Source organism: Passer montanus, unplaced genomic scaffold (assembly GCF_014805655.1).
Source record: "Passer montanus isolate IOZ18808 unplaced genomic scaffold, ASM1480565v1 scaffold36, whole genome shotgun sequence".
Lineage (NCBI taxonomy): Eukaryota > Metazoa > Chordata > Aves > Passeriformes > Passeridae > Passer > Passer montanus.
The window spans coordinates 4994427-5012279 of NW_024368374.1; the positions used below are offsets into that span (position 1 = coordinate 4994427).

Sequence of the window (17853 nt, forward strand, 5' to 3'; positions counted from 1 at the left end):
GTCCTCTCTTCTGAGTGAGCACCCTGGTGCATTATGAATGAGGACACACAGCAGCACACAGAATTTGCTACCTCTATGGTCCCTTCAGGATTTAAGGCAAATTAAATTAAACTAAAACTTGACTTGGAGTGAAGTAAAGCATGCAGCCAACTGCTGAGAAGCAGGAAACTGAGCTAGAGGAACACTGTTGCTGGCCCAGGGTGGCAGCCTGTATATTTTTGATCTTTTCTTTGCTCTCTTTTTTGCCACTGTTTTCTTTATCATAATACAGTGTTACCAGTTCCAGCTGAATCTGGTGTGCCCCTCTTCTGTTCTGTTACTAGGGTCCCCTAAAGAGAAGCTGAAAGCTGGTAAATGTACTACTGCTTGTGATGCCTCTAATCTGCTGCAATGACCTACAGCACTTTGGAAGTAACATGAATAAACAAATAAATGAGAAGCATGGAAATCAGGAAGAGAGGATAGGGGAGGAGGGGCTGTAAGAACTGAAGTGAAAATTAAAAAAAAAAAAAAAAAAAAGAAAAATCTGGACTGGAATAAAGATCTGGCATAAACCTGAAAATATAGCAATATTTAAAAGAAATCTTTACATAGACCCCATAAAAGTCATAATTTTCTGTACTTCTTCAAACAGGTATTTAAAGAAAGCAGCCAAGTTAGGATAATAAACCTCAAACAACCTAAAAACCCTAAGGAAAACCTTTGAGAAACAAAGGAGCTAGGTTCTTCCTGATGACATATTTCAAAAGTTGAGAGGCAGGCTTTCTTTCTCTTTCTCCTTCCTTCCTTCCTTCCTTCCTTCCTTCCTTCCTTCCTTCCTTCCTTTCCTTTTTTCCTTTCTCTCTCTCTCTTTCTTTCTCTATTTCTCTTTCTTTCTCTCCTTTCTCTTTTTTTCTATATGCTTGATGGTGATTTGAGAGACAGCTTGTTTCCAGATGGAGGAGATTCCTATGGACACCTACAGGATGCTGAGATTCTGTCCTTATTGCTAAACAGGAGATGGGTCAGGGTGGGAGCTCAAACACGAGTCCTGGACTGTTAACTCTCTCCCAGGCTCAAAAGGATGGTCCCAGTGGGTGCTTTGAGGTCACCTGACAGAGGGTGGCTGTAGGTAAGGCAGTCCGTGTCAGCTTCTCTTGGCCAAGAAGCACTCCCTGCACCTTGTTTATTCAAGAATACACTGCATATGGGTTGAAAGTGACTACAATTGTAGGCAAAACAGTGCTTTTGAATCTCTCCAGGACCCAGAAAGATGGATGAGCCAGCCTGTGGAGTGCAGACAAATACATACAGTGCATGTGAGCCAAATCAGTAAGGTGAAAAAGGACTTGTTTAGCAAGTCAATCCTCAAATGATGGAAATTAACCTTAAGAGGACACTGACAGTCACAGAAGCCAAAAAATGTGAAAGCAGACTTATTTTTCATCTTTTCTTCTTAATTTTTTTCCCCTGTGAATTGGAGATTGGGGGAGGAGGGGGTTGTTTCCTTGATTTTTTTTTTTTTTTTTGTTTTGAGGGTTTTCTTGTCTGTTCTTTTGCTGGAAAATAAAGAGATTCTGAAATTTTACACCCTGTCATTTCTGCAGCACTCATTGTCATGGGAGGCAACAGACGTAGCCTACAGATGGGGCTCAGAATCTAACCCATGCAGTAGCTGAATACATGCATGCATAAAGACAGACTTCATTCAGGCTGTACCACAAATCTATAAAAATATGCCAGTGAGATTGCCAGCCTATCAGAAAAATTGGCACTGGAAAACAGCAGAGTTCCTGGCCCGGTGCCCTCCTCTTTCCACAACCTGTGAGCAAAACTATATAAACCTGTGTAAATCAAAAATAAGATTGCTCTATAGTGAATTTCAGGATCTGTTGCATTGTTGTGGGATGGCAGGAAATTGCTCCCAGGTAAGTAACATACAACACCATGCATGAGTCTTGGCAGACAAAGAGAAATAACAGAATTGCCCCTTGCCACTTCATGCTACAGCCACAGGAGTTCACGAAAGACTTGCTGAGATAAAAGTTAAGAAAATAAGCATGCATTAGCATCACAAAATACAAATGAGAAGCAAGGAAAATCCATTAAAGAATGTGAAGTACCAGAAAGGTAAATGGCTTTATCAACCATGAACTCCTCTGCAAAACGGATGTGACAAAAATTCTTCTTGCTTTTCCGAATTGCTGTTATATCTCCACACTGCTCAAAGACTTCCTGAATAATTTCCTCTGTTGCGTTTTCTGGTAATCCTCCAACAAACACGGTTTTACACCCAGGAGGTCTCTCTCTTGTTGAAGGTGGTGGAAGATCTAAGTCAAAACAGAAATCACATTGGAATACAAAATTTGTCTTTTGATCCATTGGCTCTATTCACCCCTTTAATCAGTTCTGGGCAGCAACAGATACCTGGCATAGTACAGAGGCAGAAGAGAGGGACAAGCAAAATAATTGAATATTGCAAAGATTATCCAAAATTGATCACTTGAATCTAAACCCTTTCAAGCTTCAGGTGGTACTTCAAACATTTATTCCTGCCACTGCAGGTTGTTCTCCAGGACAGACAGTGTGGTCTAAAAGGGTCTTTTTCTTCCTGTACAGCCCCACAAAAAACAGAAAAAATATTCTGTTTCACAGCAGAGGAACTTCTGCAACTGATTTGACCCTGAGCACAGATCTCAGGCTCTAGTGCAGTGCATTCAAAGCCTGAACAGCACCATCTCTGGCTCATACCCATCACTCGCCATGCTCACCATGTGTGTGGGCTGTGAGCAAGCCCATGCTGTGTACACCCTGTGCACTTGGACTGGACACCTTTTCCTGGTATTAGCATAATTTCATTTCTGTCTCAGAGTGCAGGAGCACAGCAAACAGAAAAACAAAGTGGGAAACACAACAAAGTGACAGCATGATGAAAACACTCTGCCGGTTATCTGTTTTGTCTTGTTGCCAGATAATGGAGCAGACGGCAGCACAGGGGAAGGATAACCTCATTGTTTACAAGTGCTCATGAGGTGGAGTAGCTAAAAATGCTACCTCCATGTGTATAGAGCGAGAATTTATACACACTTCTATCGGAAAAACTATTAAATTTTTGAAAGCCACATAAAAATAAAAGCTATCATAACACTTCACCTTGTTTATACTCAGTGAAAGTAATTCTCTAAGAATGAATATGACTAATATGACTTACTTTTTGGGTCCTTTAACACAGTAAAATAGGTTGCAACCTTAAAGTGTACATATATATACATACATACATACTCACATACATAACCAGTTTGATTAAACTGTGATCTGGATACACTGCAAATCCAGAGCACCTGAATATTTGCTCAATGTTTTCATTTCACAGTGATAGTGAAAGTCACTGGTATGATGGCGCTGAAACTCATGGGGCCAACATACAAAATCAGAGCTTGCGCCTGAGCCGGTATCTGAGTGGGGAGAGTTTTCCATTTGGACAGTAACAGCAGGAACAGGAGGGAACCTGGTCCCTGTTTTCAAAAAGAAGAAACTCATCTGCCATGTTGACGTTTTTGAAAAATGGCAGGAGAGAAGTTGTAGCCCCCTTTCCCTCCATGTCCCTCAAAAAGGGACTGTAGTGAGGCAGTTTGGGATTCAAGTTACTGTGTTCAGGGACATGAGCCCAGATTGGTCCCATCTAACACAGGCACCTGAAGGGGAACAGAGATGAACAGCACCATATAAGTTCTATGTTTTGTGACATCCTGATATACAGGAAAGACAGGTCTATACTATGAGCAGTGTAGATCTTTAGGCTGTGTTACTTTTCTTTAAGTATTTTTCCTTTTTGTACAAGCATCATAGTTTTTGTTTTTCTGTGATCTTACAGAGGTGAATAAGGATGCACTTATACCATACCACGCTTTACACACAGAAGAGACCTTAGAAGGAAAGACCACACATGCTGGTAATTATAAAGCATAACTGTAATTAGATAAAAAATATTAATGCAGTGTATTTAGAAAAGTAACATTCTTTCTTCAGATCCACTTACTTGGGTTTGGAGGGAAGAGTGTGCAGCTTTTGCAGTGAATTATTTCTTTGACTACAGGCACATCTGTTGGTGGTGGTGGCGGCACTAACCCCATGCCTGGTATCATTGGGTTAATTGGAGTGATTCCAGTCATCATGCTAAGGCTTGGATCAAAGCCTGGTACACAGATTGAATCTGTAAGTATAGAACATAGAATCCTGGCTTACAAATCTTGAAATTACATGTTAAAATTTTCTTGTATGGACAGTTTCCCTTTAAGTCCATCCTCCTTGTTTGTTTCACAAGCATCACTGTGAGAATTAAAAGAAGGGGAAAAGGTAAAATGGAAAAATGGAGAAGACAGAGAAATAGGAATAAGAGAGGGAGGAGAGAGAAAGGGAAAGGAAGAGGGAGAGGGAGAGGGGGAGAGGGATGAGGAGGAGGGAGCTGCATTCTCAGTGAAAAAAATAAACTACGCATAAAAAGGGGAATGTTACATAATCTAATATATTAACATGGCTGAGTAAAATGTAGCACATTAACGTGTAAAACCATGCACCATGAGTATCCGTTATTATCTGGAATGCAATTTTCTTTACATAATGCTACTGGTCACATTGCTTTCTGCCCAAAGCATAAAAAGAATATAATTTAACATTGATATGTCCTCTCCATCTAATTGTCAGACAAATTTATCACAACATAGCCTTCTCCCATAAGTGACCTTGATTTACAAACAATACAGAGAAAGATCCATTTCTGGCTGTTTTATAGATGTCTAGTTAGCCAAGACTTCTAACCATTTTACCCTGGAATATAAATTTACAGCTGCACAGAATGGAGTCTTTTTGAACCTTGGAATTAATTCCTTCTTGTCCTGTTATTTAATTGGATTAGTAGATTCACCTCAACACATGTACTATTAACATATACCACTACAGCCTTATAAAGTAAAATGAATATTTGGCAAGCATTTCTCTTTCTCCTTCCTGATCTCCTTGCCAAGTCTTCCATACGTATTACTTAAAGCTGAAAGATTTACCGGGGAGCACCAGTGCTTTAACACCAAGAATTGTAATAAGCAGATGTTTCAGAGGAACCGAGAGCCAACTGCTCAAATTCACTTTCGTTAAAAACAAGGCTTTGGGTTTCTTGAGGCATAATGAATAAAATATTTTGAGAGACCGATCTCTTTGTTGGCATAACACTGCTGCTATTTGGCATCATCAATTATTTAAAAGAAGAGAGTTACTTTGGTGTTCTACAGATTTTCTGCTGAGTTTTCTGGCTAGCAACTGGAAAGTATTTAATGATACGTGTAAACATGGGGTTTGGTAGCTCAGGAGCTTGTTTATTTTGAAGAAGCAAAGAGGGAAGAGGGAAACAACTCCTTCTCAAGCATTTTATACATACACGCGCACACACACACACATATATATACATGTATATAGAAGTATATATATGAGCTTTGAGCTAATTTTAAAAAGGCAGCACGATTAATTAAATGTGACCAGAGAGACACCAGTTTCTTCATCCTAGATCTGCTGCTGAGAAGGCAGCTGTGGCCCTGGGTCAGCCCTCTGACCTTTCTGTATCTTCATTTCTGCATCCACAAAACAGGCACAGCAATATTCACTTACTGGTATTAGCTCACATTTTTATAGCACTTTGCAGGTGTAAAGCACTCTGTGGGGGCTGAAAATTAGCATTATTATTCCTGTGAAACATCCATAATCATATTCTCCAGGAAGGACAACTGAGGACTGAGAACTACTCTAAAAGAGCTCATATCTGTCCCAGCCGCACACTCCCTGTTCTTCACGCACTGACTGCGAGCCTTCACCACCTTCAGGCAGTCCTGTACAACAAGCGTAGCAAGTGCACAGTAAGCAAGGATTTGCTTTAGGCTTAGTGAAGACTAGTATTAATGAAAAGTCATGATATTACATTACTTTTTGTAATAACTGGGTTTTGAAAAAGGATTTGCTCTGGGTATGATGCTTTTTTCCCCAGTATTGATGTATATGCATTGCTTTTCAGATTTAGCTTTGAAACTTGGAGGCTGTCGTTTATTCTGCAAGATGCAGTGGTGGCCATATATTAAATATTCATGGTGAATGCCAGATTAAGTTAGAGGTGAAAGGGCAACACATAATTCAAAGAAGTCCTTAGGCTATGCTAATAATCTTAATCTGGGTTTTACAAGTCAGGCTTCTGACAGTCACAGAAGACCACCCTGTGCAGCACTCTCTGGCTGTGGGTGGACCTCCATCTTTGTTACTCCCATAAAACATCCCATAGAGCTCAGTGGCATGCAAAGCAGGTCACCATGCTAGCACATAACACACTGTGCCATACCAGTCCTCTCCTGGCATCAGGAGATGCCAAAGGAGGCATTTTGTCCATCCCTCTGGACAGGCGTTAGGGTCTGCTACAGTCCCAGCCAGATACGAAATTTCATATTGAATCCAATACTCACACTAGAGCTGCAGCATTCTGAAGCACAGATACAAGATGATGGACAGAAGGCCAAGCTCTCCCTGTCCCATAAGCGCCTTTCAGGCCCCATGTCACAGCCAAGGAAAAAGATCATCATCTGGCAAGTGCTACCACAAGGTGTATTTAGCTTGGCTTTTGCTGTTCTGAAGACAACCACCAGACACATTTCAGCTTTTCTCCAGGGCTAGTGACATGAAATAACAGCAAACTCTGCCCAAACCACAGGTACATGTTCTTACCCAGAGCAAAGACGGCAGGTTTCAATAAGGTACAGTTTTCTGAATTTTCCTTTGGCAGTGGTGCAGACACAGAGAAAAACAAATCTAAGGGAGATGGCCATGGAGAAACTCATGTCCACAAACACTGCAAATCTGGGCATGGGGAGGAGAGCTTTTAGGCTGCATGCTGATCAGAACAGGTTTGTGAGTTAAGCAGAAGAACATTATTTGCTACAAATTCCAAGTACATCTACATCCAAGTAGATGTGACTTTGTAAGTAACTCTGCCTGTATTAAATAAGTACACAGCTTTGTCATCAGTTTCTTTTACAACTAGAATCAATCTACAAGAGCATGAGCAAAGTGCTGGGGTCCAGTCCAACACTCACGGAATGTCCTTCTAGGAATGCTGGGACTCTGTGCCTTCAGAAGGTGACTGTGCTGAGGTATACTGAAGAGGACTCAGTCAATAATTCTTGAAATCTAATTCCACATCTTGCAGGCACTAATCCAAGCCCTGCTAAGGTCAATAGCAAGACTACTGAAGACACAAACAGATTTTAACCCTGACCAGGTTTAAATTCTCTGTCCTCTTGAATCAGTTGCTTAATTTTCCCAGTGTGTTAAATTGAGAATGAAATGCTTTCATACATAACATGAGCATGAGAGGATGCACAGGCACAAATTCTCAAACATCCTGGAAAAGAAGATCATTCTCTGAAAACTAAAAACTATTATTATGCATTTCAGTGATGGAAAATCCAGATGAATTTCTAAAGAGTGAAGCTCTTGTTTGGACCCCAGAAGAGACTGGTGGTGCTTGCATCTCCAGGGAAGCTGATGCATGCCACCTGGATGTTGCTGACAAACCATGACAAGAGACTATAGATGGGGTGTCCAGAGGAAATACTGGTCTGGACTCTGAGGTGCAGAGAAAAAAGAATGATAAAGTCACCGGAAAAGAAAGTCAATAAATTTACCACATCTGTGATAGGATCTAAAGGAATCCCAAGTTTAACTATATTAATGCTATTGAGTGGTGCAATAATAGAAGTTGGATATATAGCTCTTGTCTAGAAACAAGGGATGATCATCCATCAGCACCACCACTGCAGTTTGCTCCATGTCCTGGCAAAATGCCTACCTGGAGCAGGGCCAGGACACCAAACTTAGCACTGGAGGCAACTCCTGTTGAACTAACTAGTAAGATTGTTGGTCTTCAGCATGAAAGAAAATGATAACAGTTATGCAAGGATTTCAAAAAATGGGAATCAATCCTGCCCACAAATGATTTTTTAACAGATCTCCTTAAAGATATGATTATTAAGATACTGTAGACTTTAATATGTTACACTAAACAAAAAGATATATTACATTTATAAGCAACACATCTGAAGAGTTAAAAAGCAATACTTTATGTTTTCAGTAATCATGGCATTCTTTTTAAAGGGATCTGTTTATATTTATGCAGTTAGCTAAGGGTTTATAAATTATAAAAACAATCCAGAAGAAGAGACAAAATTTTAATTTAAAAATGTTAATAAAGAATTAATAAATGAAATCATTAAAATGGAAAGTAATCAGAGATCATAAAGAACTTTAAGAATGGAAAAGCACATGTTGATCAAGTTAGAGTCCTTTTGGATACTGTACAAAAGGCTTGAACATTCATACATTTGTATAGGAAAACAAAAGTATTTAACAACAATATTTTGAAGAGAGAATATTTTGAAATGGAGAAACCTAAATTTGGCAAAGCAAATTTATTCCTGTTCCATCTGATAAGAAATTGACATGGTGGAGAACAATAAAAACCTCTGGAAAGCAAATATCTGGAATTGGCAGTCAGAGAGACAATAAGGAAATCCTTGAACATGGGGAGTAGTTTTTAAAGCTTCTTTTTCTTTCAAGTGGAATAAAAGAACAAAACATTTCACAGGAAATCTCTGAGTCTGAAAAAACAGAAGAACAATAAAATTCCTTTGATGAAAACTACATTCTAACACCATAAGTAGTGTAAAACAATTGCTTTTATTAGGGTCAATTTTGGAAGGGCAGGAACAACTGTGTCTTCCATAAAAATAGCCACACGATCTTGTAGAACTATCCTCCTTTCCTTCTTTGGCAATGGTTGCTGTCTGAGTCACCTTATGTTTTTGCCACATCATTGCCGTGTTCAGGTAACAAGGATGTTTATTCCTGCCAGCTCTGCTTTTGGGTATTGCACTCCATCACAAATACTAATTTACTACCACATTTCCACCAGCCCTTGCCACAATGTATTAATCTGCTCAAAATCACTTTATAAGGGTATAATTCCCTCTATGATTCACAGTATTACCCATGGGTGTGTCTTTTTTTTTTTTTTCCCTTGCAACTGCCAATTGTTTCTGTGGAGTTTCATGACAGCTGCCAAGTTGTATTTCTGTTGGATGCATATGAACGTCCACAAAACAAGGGTTTGTGAGCACAAACATGGAAGGTTTCCACCATGGATATCATCAGCCATGTGGCTCAGACCTGCTGGTCAGCACACAGAAATGGTGAGCAGTGAAGATGATCTAAGCACAAAGCAACTAACAAAAATAATAAATGCTGAAAAGGTTCCCATGGCCTGCGAGTGATAATTTTACACCTACAAAAATAGTCTGTTTTCTGCTAGAGAATGCCAACATGAACTGAAAGTACTAGGACAGTCCTGGCAGCATCTGGCAGTGAATGTAGTAAAACACCATTGCTGAGTATTTTGAGACCGAATATTGAGTTGATTTCTAAAAGTCGAAATTAAAATTTTCCTGAAAAAGAGCAAATCTAATAGAGAATCTGCCTCCCTTATAACAAATACATATATATATATACTTACATACATATATGTGTATATAAACATATATACTATCACTAGAAAACAAATTGTTGCTATTTTTTTATTTGAAATACAGAAAGTACCTTACTAGAGTAAGGAAAATTTACTCTAAAAACTTATATTTTTACCTAAAATTCTCCCTCAAAACTCAACAGTCTGCCAGCGCCATTTCTATCATCACAATCTAATCTTTTCCTTATGACCAATTAAGAATGCATATTCAGCTGCGAGCCAGAGACCAAGACTGGATCACTGTTTTCCCTGGTCATTCAATTCCTAACATCTTCTAGGTTTCACTAAGCTTTTGATGGATGTGACTCGTTTAGTCAATATTTAGGGCTTCGCTCATCAGCATCTTCGAATACATTTCCTTGACCAGTTTAGACATCATTAAATGTCTAGACTTGTCTGTCTCTAAAAAAGATGCTGGATTGTCTGGTAAACTTCTAGGTGCATAGTAATAAGCAAAGGTGGGGTAAAAAACATCTGACAGCTAGTCCATTTGACCAGCTTAGCCACTATCATCCTGTCTCAGAGCAAGGACTGTCTGACTGTAGCCAGCAGCAGAAGCCTGGGGCATCAGAATGAGAAATAAGCAGGTAAAGAGCAAAATATTCTTAGCTTATGTACATTGAGCACTTACATATTTTCAATGAAGGGATCATAACTGAACAATGCTTTCTAGCAGGCATCTATTCCACATAATTTGATTTATACTTTTTTACTAAATCCTGCCATGTACCTACTTATATTTTGAATCCATTGGAATCTGTTTGTATCTGTGGCTTTCACAGTGTGCTAGTGAGTAGCAACTGAGTCGGAAATTGTGCTTCCTTTTCTTTGCTGAAACGAGGTATTTGGCAGTTCCAGGTGCACCTTCTAGTTCTTCTATCCTGAGAAATCATTAATCCCTTATTCACCTTATCCACAAGATTCCAGATTTCATTTCTGTTTTTAGATTTTACCATGTGCTTTATCTCTGTGGAACTGCTACAAGGGAATATGGATATGGAACCTCTCATTTTGGCCCCTTTTAAAATCATGAGAAGGTAAGTGCAAGGGCAGAGATGTCTTTGTAGGTGCTCCTCTAGTCCTTAGTTGTTGAAGAACTGAGTGCTGAAGATGTGGGCAGATGCCCTTACAGAGATGCTGCAGGAACACAACCAAGGAAGGACCATGTGAGCACAAGACTCCTCCAGGAACAAAACATGTGAAGGCGTGTATTTGGAGAAGTGGAAAGCATTGAGTTGAGAAGGGACAGAAAATCAGCTTCTTGACCTCTGGCTTTCTCAGTTGGCCAGGGGATCCCTGTTAACACCACTCAGCAAGAGCTACATTCTGTGAAACAGAGCCTGGTCTGTAGCAAATACATGTCTCTAAGGGAGTTTTGACAAAACAGAGGGTGAGGGGGAATCTAGATGAATGTTTCTCATTAATAATCAATGAAGTTATAATTTATGTGAACTCTAAAGTGTCTGCCAGACCCACTTCATAAACAAAGCTCTTGTAGCATCATCAAAACACTTGCCACTTGCAAATTACATCTATGAGACATATATCACTGACAAAGCTTTAGGGCTGTATTATTGTACTTGCTTTTTTGAAGAAAGCACAATGTCTGCACAGAAGAATAGTTTACAGCAGACAGTCCCCAAAGTTTAGATGCCTTTCTTCAGAGCTAGTTATGCTGCAGCTGAAAACACTAAAAGCAAATTTGTCTTACTCTTGATCCCTGCCCACAAAATCACTCGACAAACACTATATTTAGAGCAATATACATGACAAAGACTAAATTAAAGAAAACCACCTTCTCTTTTTACAACCAAATCATGGGGTGAATCCTGGTTCATCCTTTATTGCTGCAGTGCTTGGCACAACAGGACCTCAATCTTGTTTAGAGCTTCTAATGCAATGCAAATAATAGGAGAGAATAACAAATAATAATAATACAACAAAGTGTTACCACAGTGGATGCCACTCTCCTCCAAAGATGCAATTTCAACCCAGTTGTGTTATGAAATCTACAATGTTAATGTTATTTCTAATACTGTTCCTGCTTATGGATAGCCACCAGTGCCATTTTTACCTCAGAGGGGTTTCAGGCACTACCTGCCCATGGTGAATCTATTTAAATTCATCCTAGAACATGTCTGCAAAAAAATACCTGACAGACAAGCCCAAGAGTGATCTGGAAAACTCAGAGCTTAATGTTGAGGGAATCTGATGATGACTTGTCAGTTTTTAATGCCTGACAGTTGCATGTGTAAGAAGCTAAGCCAGAAAAAAAGTGACTAATCTTAGTCTCCATCCTCAATCAGCTTCTCTTCCATGTGGAAAACCCTGTTGCTATTGCAGCAGAAACATGTGGGGATGAAAATTGAAATGGTAGAAAAGAGAAAAATAGCAAAGAGGGAAAATGTGAAGAAAAAAAATCAAAATAAATGCAGGGAAAGAGATGAAGGAGACAGAAAGAGGAAAAGACAACAATATTGTCTGGACTGTATGTGTCCATACCTTATCCACAGGCTCTTTTGACCTGTGCCAGGATTTTGAAGGATTCATGACTTTATAGCACCTCGCAACATCCAGAGTACTGACCTCCTCAAAGTCTCTGCTGCTTAAGAACATTTCCACAGAAAAGGAACAATGGGCTTCTTCCACCTTTTCACCAATAAATCACTTCCTTGCATGGGGTCAGTCACAAGTTCATTGTGAAGAAAATAACAAAAATGCAAATTGTGCACAGGGCCACCTGGTCCCCAGTTAATGGCTCCTGAGCTGCAAAAATGTGGGGCTGGCCAAGATGCAAGATGCAATGTAATACATTGCCTATATGCTGTAAAATGTGCACAGCTGCTATTTCCTGACTTTCAAAAGTCTTTGTGTGCTGACTATTTGCTGCTTAGGACAATCCTCCCCTGTTCTGTTTCCCTCCATTTCTTCAATTTTGTGCTCATTGCAATGGGCTATTTAGCAAGGTTAGTCTTAGCCAAACTAAGTAGCCTCTCTAAGTTCCAATGGAAGCTGTTTAGTCTGTTTGCCAAATGAACCTCTGCCTAAAATAAAACGTTGTCATGTTCCTTGAAAACAAGATCACCTTTCACTTCAAAGTCCTAGAAGATGAGACAAGAAATAAATAAAACATGATTACACAGCCTAGGAACTGTTAATGGATTTTTTTTCTTGCTTGATATCTAGGAAAGTGCTGTATTCCAGAAATTTGAGAGGCATTTGTACAGACACAAAAAGAAAAAAAAAAGTATATTGGAAGATATAAGCTCCTAAGATGTAAATGAATACTGAAAAGAAATTGGAGAAATAGGAAAAATTTCAATTCCCAGGCTATGCTAATACTGAAATATGATCATTGTAATAAATGAAACATAAAAAGCTTTCAGTGTGTAAAAGATGGTAAAATACCATCTTCTGGTTATTAATGTGACCTCAGAGAAAATGGGTGAAAAAGAAGAAATTCAGACATTCCGTTGGACACTTTCCAAATGAAAACAAAAGGGACTCATTTTTCTCATGAATCATGAAAGAAGTTCTGGCTATTAAGCTGGAGTTACTGTGTGGATTCTTGAATCTGTGGAATGCATACAAACACTCTCCTTGCCTTTCCAGGGTCACAGGAGTAACAACAGTCTTGCCAAAACTGGAAAGAAGCTGTACAACCCAGAAAGGTGTATCAGCTGCACAGTCAAGTTCTCACAGAAACACAACAAAAACTGTGCTCTGACAGGCTGAAGGATCCTTCTAGCCCTCTAGCCCGGACACCTGTGTCCAACAGCAAATCCCTAATTTTGCTCAGTACCAGAACAGAATGATTCTGAAGGTACACTTCTGTATAATTTTCTCCCAACCTCCAACTCTCACTCTGCTGCTCAGGGGCTTCCTAAAGCAGAGGAAATTTTGTGCCTCCTCCAGGTTTATTTTTGGATGAAAATACCAATGAGCTTTATTGCATGGGATGTATTTCTTTTGGTGCCATTACAAGAGATGACAGAAAGTTGTCCTGTGAAATCAGCTGGAAAATCTTGAGTGACAATATTTCAAACTTTTAACCAAGTTATTCTACATGCATGCTTCACTTTTAAAAGTCTGAGCAAAGAGCCAAAAGAGAGATTTAAGCTATAATTTTAAATTATTCTTCCTGGTACTATTTTCCTAGTCTCTTTTATGTTAAATCATTTAAATAACAGTGTCAAAACTCTTAAATCTACAGTATCTTTAACCCCCTGAGTACTAGAAGAAAGTTAAGTATACTAGATATATTAAAGATTTGTTGTCTGTATATGAATGTAGCAAGGAATCTTGATATTTTGTATTATCGTCCACTAGAACTGTTTGACCTCCATACAGTTTATGGCAGTAACTTGTAGGACAATATTTGAATGCTCTGTGCATGAGCAGAATACATGTTGGATTTAAATTTGATTAACTAACTGTTGAGTAAGTAATAGAGTGGTACTTGGTGAATTAATAAACTGTTTATTGGTTAAGAATTAACCAGGAATCCTATCTTGAGAATACTATGCTACATAAAACATGATCTGAAAAGAATCCAGAGTTGAGAGCAGCAAGTAATGCTCCTGACTGTCTGTAGAAATAGCTATCTTAATTAAACTCCAATGCACTATGACAAAGCTATTTTGGCTAGATTTTTGCTATAAAAGCCATCTAGCACCTCAGCAACCTGAAAACACTCCTACGTGCTTAGGTGTCACTGCAAACACAGAGTCTTGGTGACTACAGCTCTTCAGGAACACGAGAAACCATGCATCTTCACATAAGCAGACACCTTCCTTTACGTTCTTTTACCTCACATAAAAGGTACCGTAGCTAAGGGCTGCCTCAGGCCATGGGCAGCACTGCTCCTTCCAGACCAGAAGGATTCCTGTGAATTCACAGGGGTCACAGCCAAGTATGGCCTCAGCACTGGAGAGCCACATGGGGAGGAGAGAGTGATCTGTGGTGACAAGGGAGCTTGCAAGTAGACAGAGATGGCAGAGGATGTAAAATCTGACACAACCAGCAACTGAAGGAGCAAACCCTTTGTTTCGAGGAGGGGATGAAAGTTTTACAAACCAAGAGAATAGAAAGTACTGTCCAAAGTACTTCCACATTCAAAAGAGGAAGAATGGCAAAAAAACCTGTGGAATTTATTCACAATTCTCAGTCAACCCCTTTTCTCCAGCTTTGGATATTCCACAACATCCTCATCTTTGAATGATTTGCAACACCCTTTTTTTTTAGCTAAAGACCTGCCAGAAGGGAAGGTAATAAAGTCTGCTAGACAAAAACAGAGTATGTTGCTTATCAAACAGAAGAGGGTTTTCTTATCTTTTTCATTGTTAAACCTGGGATTTCATCCGTGTTCTCGAACAGAAATAAATAAGTGAAAAATATAAAATAAATAAATGTTATAAACTTCCACAGGTTATCATTGCTTGTAAGCTCATGAATGTAGTATTGGGCTTGAGCTAAAAATATTTAGAATTATAGTTTTTGAAACATTTCTTAGTTAGTGAAGGCTCCCTTTGGCCACCTCCCCACTTATCAAATTTCACAGTGTTTGAAAATTTTCTGATGCATTCATTGCAATTCAGGACTATGTTTCAAATTCCCCTTCCATCTATGAACACAATAATTCAATGACTGTTTGTAGATCTTGATGATACAAGCACAAGGGCCCTCTCAGCTCTCTGAAGGGCCTGTTTTAGGCAGCCAGACTCAATGGCCAAATGGCCAGCAATGGTGGTGACTGGAGTACTCTCCATGGCTGGTAGCGAAATCCCAAATGGGACGTCCCTAACTTCATAATAAAGCAATTCCTCTTCATGCTATTTGAGTACAGTAATTATCCCATTGACCAGTTTAGAAGAGGCTTGACATTAAACCAGCGTCAGGAGAATGTGCACCAGGCTCAGGTAGATAAGGGTAGTCCATATGTCTGAAAGCTGTTACCTCAGCCTTTTAGCAGACTTAGACAGAAATTTCTGTGTGTTTTGACATCTGGGTCACAACCATAAAGTTTTCCAGCACAAGTACAATAATTACAACATTATGAATACATTTTTCAGTTCATCTCCATTCCTTCTGTGTGTCCCTCAGAGCAGAAAACCCTTCTTTCCACCATCTGGGCATTTCTCTAGTACAAGGAAGGTCAGCAGCAGCTAGAGATGCCAGAATGGCCAGCTGCTCTGTAGCCTCCCTCCCCAGGGCCTCAGTGCCAGAGCCATTATCAATGGAACGGTGCGGACTAATAAACCTTGATTTTGGCAAATAGCCCAGGGGCAGCCAGCTGGAACGGGTTAAATCACCCTGAGGTTCTTTTAAGGTACTCTGGGACCTGTGCAGGGCAGTGCACAGAACTGGGTTAATGCTTCTGGCCCCCAGTGACTCCTTCCATCTCTCCTTTCTCTCACAGCAAGGGGAAATGGATGCCTGAACTAATAATAAACTGGAGCTGAGCATGTGGAGAACACCAGGCCAAATACAAAACAGCTGGGGCTCTCTGGCCGGCCATTAGCTTAGCTCAATCACAGCATTGTCTGGAGTCTTCTGGAAAACAGGTAAAAATAAGATGAGTAAATAAGAAACTTCCAAATCAACCAGAGAAAAAAATACATCTTGAAACATTTGTATAAAGCTCTTATGTCTTATCAAGGAATTTATTATGACATAGCTTTTATTTCCTAACAGACACAAACTTCTCAGCATATTCTTCACCAAAAAAAAAAAAAAAGAGAAATCATTACAGGAGGAAGAAGGAATCTCCCAAGAGCATTCGCATCTCTGTACCTCCAAAATAGCTTAACATAGAGACATTGCTCTTTTCTCTTTTTCTGGGTAAAAAAAAGGGTGATATTTCACTTTAGAAAGTAGCAGTCTTGGCAACATTCTTACAATGTCATATTTCATTACTTAGTTTAACAGGAAAAAATCTTGTCTGAAAAGAAATCAGGAACTTTTTAAAATGAACAGCATACTAGAGGAAGCAGACTGAGACAGTGTGCACAGAATTAGCTCAGCTTTTATACAATTAAGGAAAAAAACAGGTTTTGTATCTCCTGTGCATAGCACATTTTAATTTAGATTATATTAGTGGTTGTGTGCAAAACTTGTGACTTAAAATTCTTGCTGCTAGAAAATGTCATCTGTAATTTCTGGCAGCCTGCACTGGAGGTTCAGCTGCTAATATCGCAGAGCAGTCAACTAAGTGCGTAGCAATTTCACTCAGACACAATCAACCCCACCATTCAGAAATTAAATTGTCCTTCTTGGTATTTACAATTTGCCATCAGAACACTCTACATGTGACAGTGTTTAACAATACTGTTAAGCAACATTTGCAAACACCAAAAACAGAAGATATGTTCATTATATCAAGAAGTACTTATTTTTTTACAAATTAAAATAAAGCAAAATGATGTCAGATAGACTTTCCTTCAAATTTTAATTATTATGTATCCCATTTTTAGTGAAAATGCATTTCTCTGTAACAATTGTGAGCTAGAATATGTTATCTACATTAAGATGCTTCTTTTGCCTCACCCTATACATTTCCACAGCTAGGGTTCTGTCAATAGCTTTATTAAAAATCTTGGTGGTTTTTAGAGGTTTGTAAATCAACTGTAAAAGTAAGTTCCAAGATGAAAATTGGCAGAGTGTTGGTTGTCAATGCAAGGATATATGATAGTATTGTTCTTAATATATCCTTAGCGTATTTTTTCAAATATGAAAAAGAAACCCCAACCCAAACCTCCTTCACTGGCTTTGTTAAGCCTTGTTTTACAAGCTATACAACTACAATCTCTGGTCGTGAAGAAATACAGAAATAACATAAAGACACTTGCAGCATGAAAATGTGTTTGTGTAGTTGTATTTGAAATTCTGTGTACAATAAATGCAGCATAACTGAGCAATGCTCAATAAATAGTGGGTAATTATTTAAGACTGAAAAAAAATCTTTGTTGAAGTTTTCCCAAGAGGCTGTCAAATAAACTCTGCAGGCATTAAAAAGTGAGAGACAAGGTCCTGTCATGTTGATACAGGTCAGAACCTGGGCAAAGAGTTGGAAATTCAAGAACAGGACCTAACAAACACTTTCCATCTGAGTGGTGTGATTTCAAGTAATGTTAATAATTGTATTGAAAAGAGAGAGATTAATGTAACAGTAAAACATCCAACAGACATAGAGCTGATTGCCTGAAAAAAATATATATTTATATATAAAAGGATTTTTAGGGGAACCAAAGACAAGGAAGAAAGAA

General features: G+C 39.0%; 1 protein-coding gene across 6 annotated transcripts in view; it reads right to left on the reverse strand.

The window, feature by feature from the left end:
• Positions 1–17853, reverse strand: part of ENOX1 (ecto-NOX disulfide-thiol exchanger 1) — a 357615-nt gene that overhangs the window by 96772 nt on the left and 242990 nt on the right. For all 6 annotated transcript variants that reach the window (XM_039716750.1, XM_039716752.1, XM_039716751.1 and 3 more), the window contains 2 exons: positions 4019–4192; positions 2103–2309 (listed from right to left, as the gene is read on the reverse strand). In XM_039716750.1, the coding sequence (XP_039572684.1) occupies positions 2103–2309; positions 4019–4192 (381 nt within the window). The remainder of the gene's footprint in view (positions 1–2102; positions 2310–4018; positions 4193–17853) is intronic.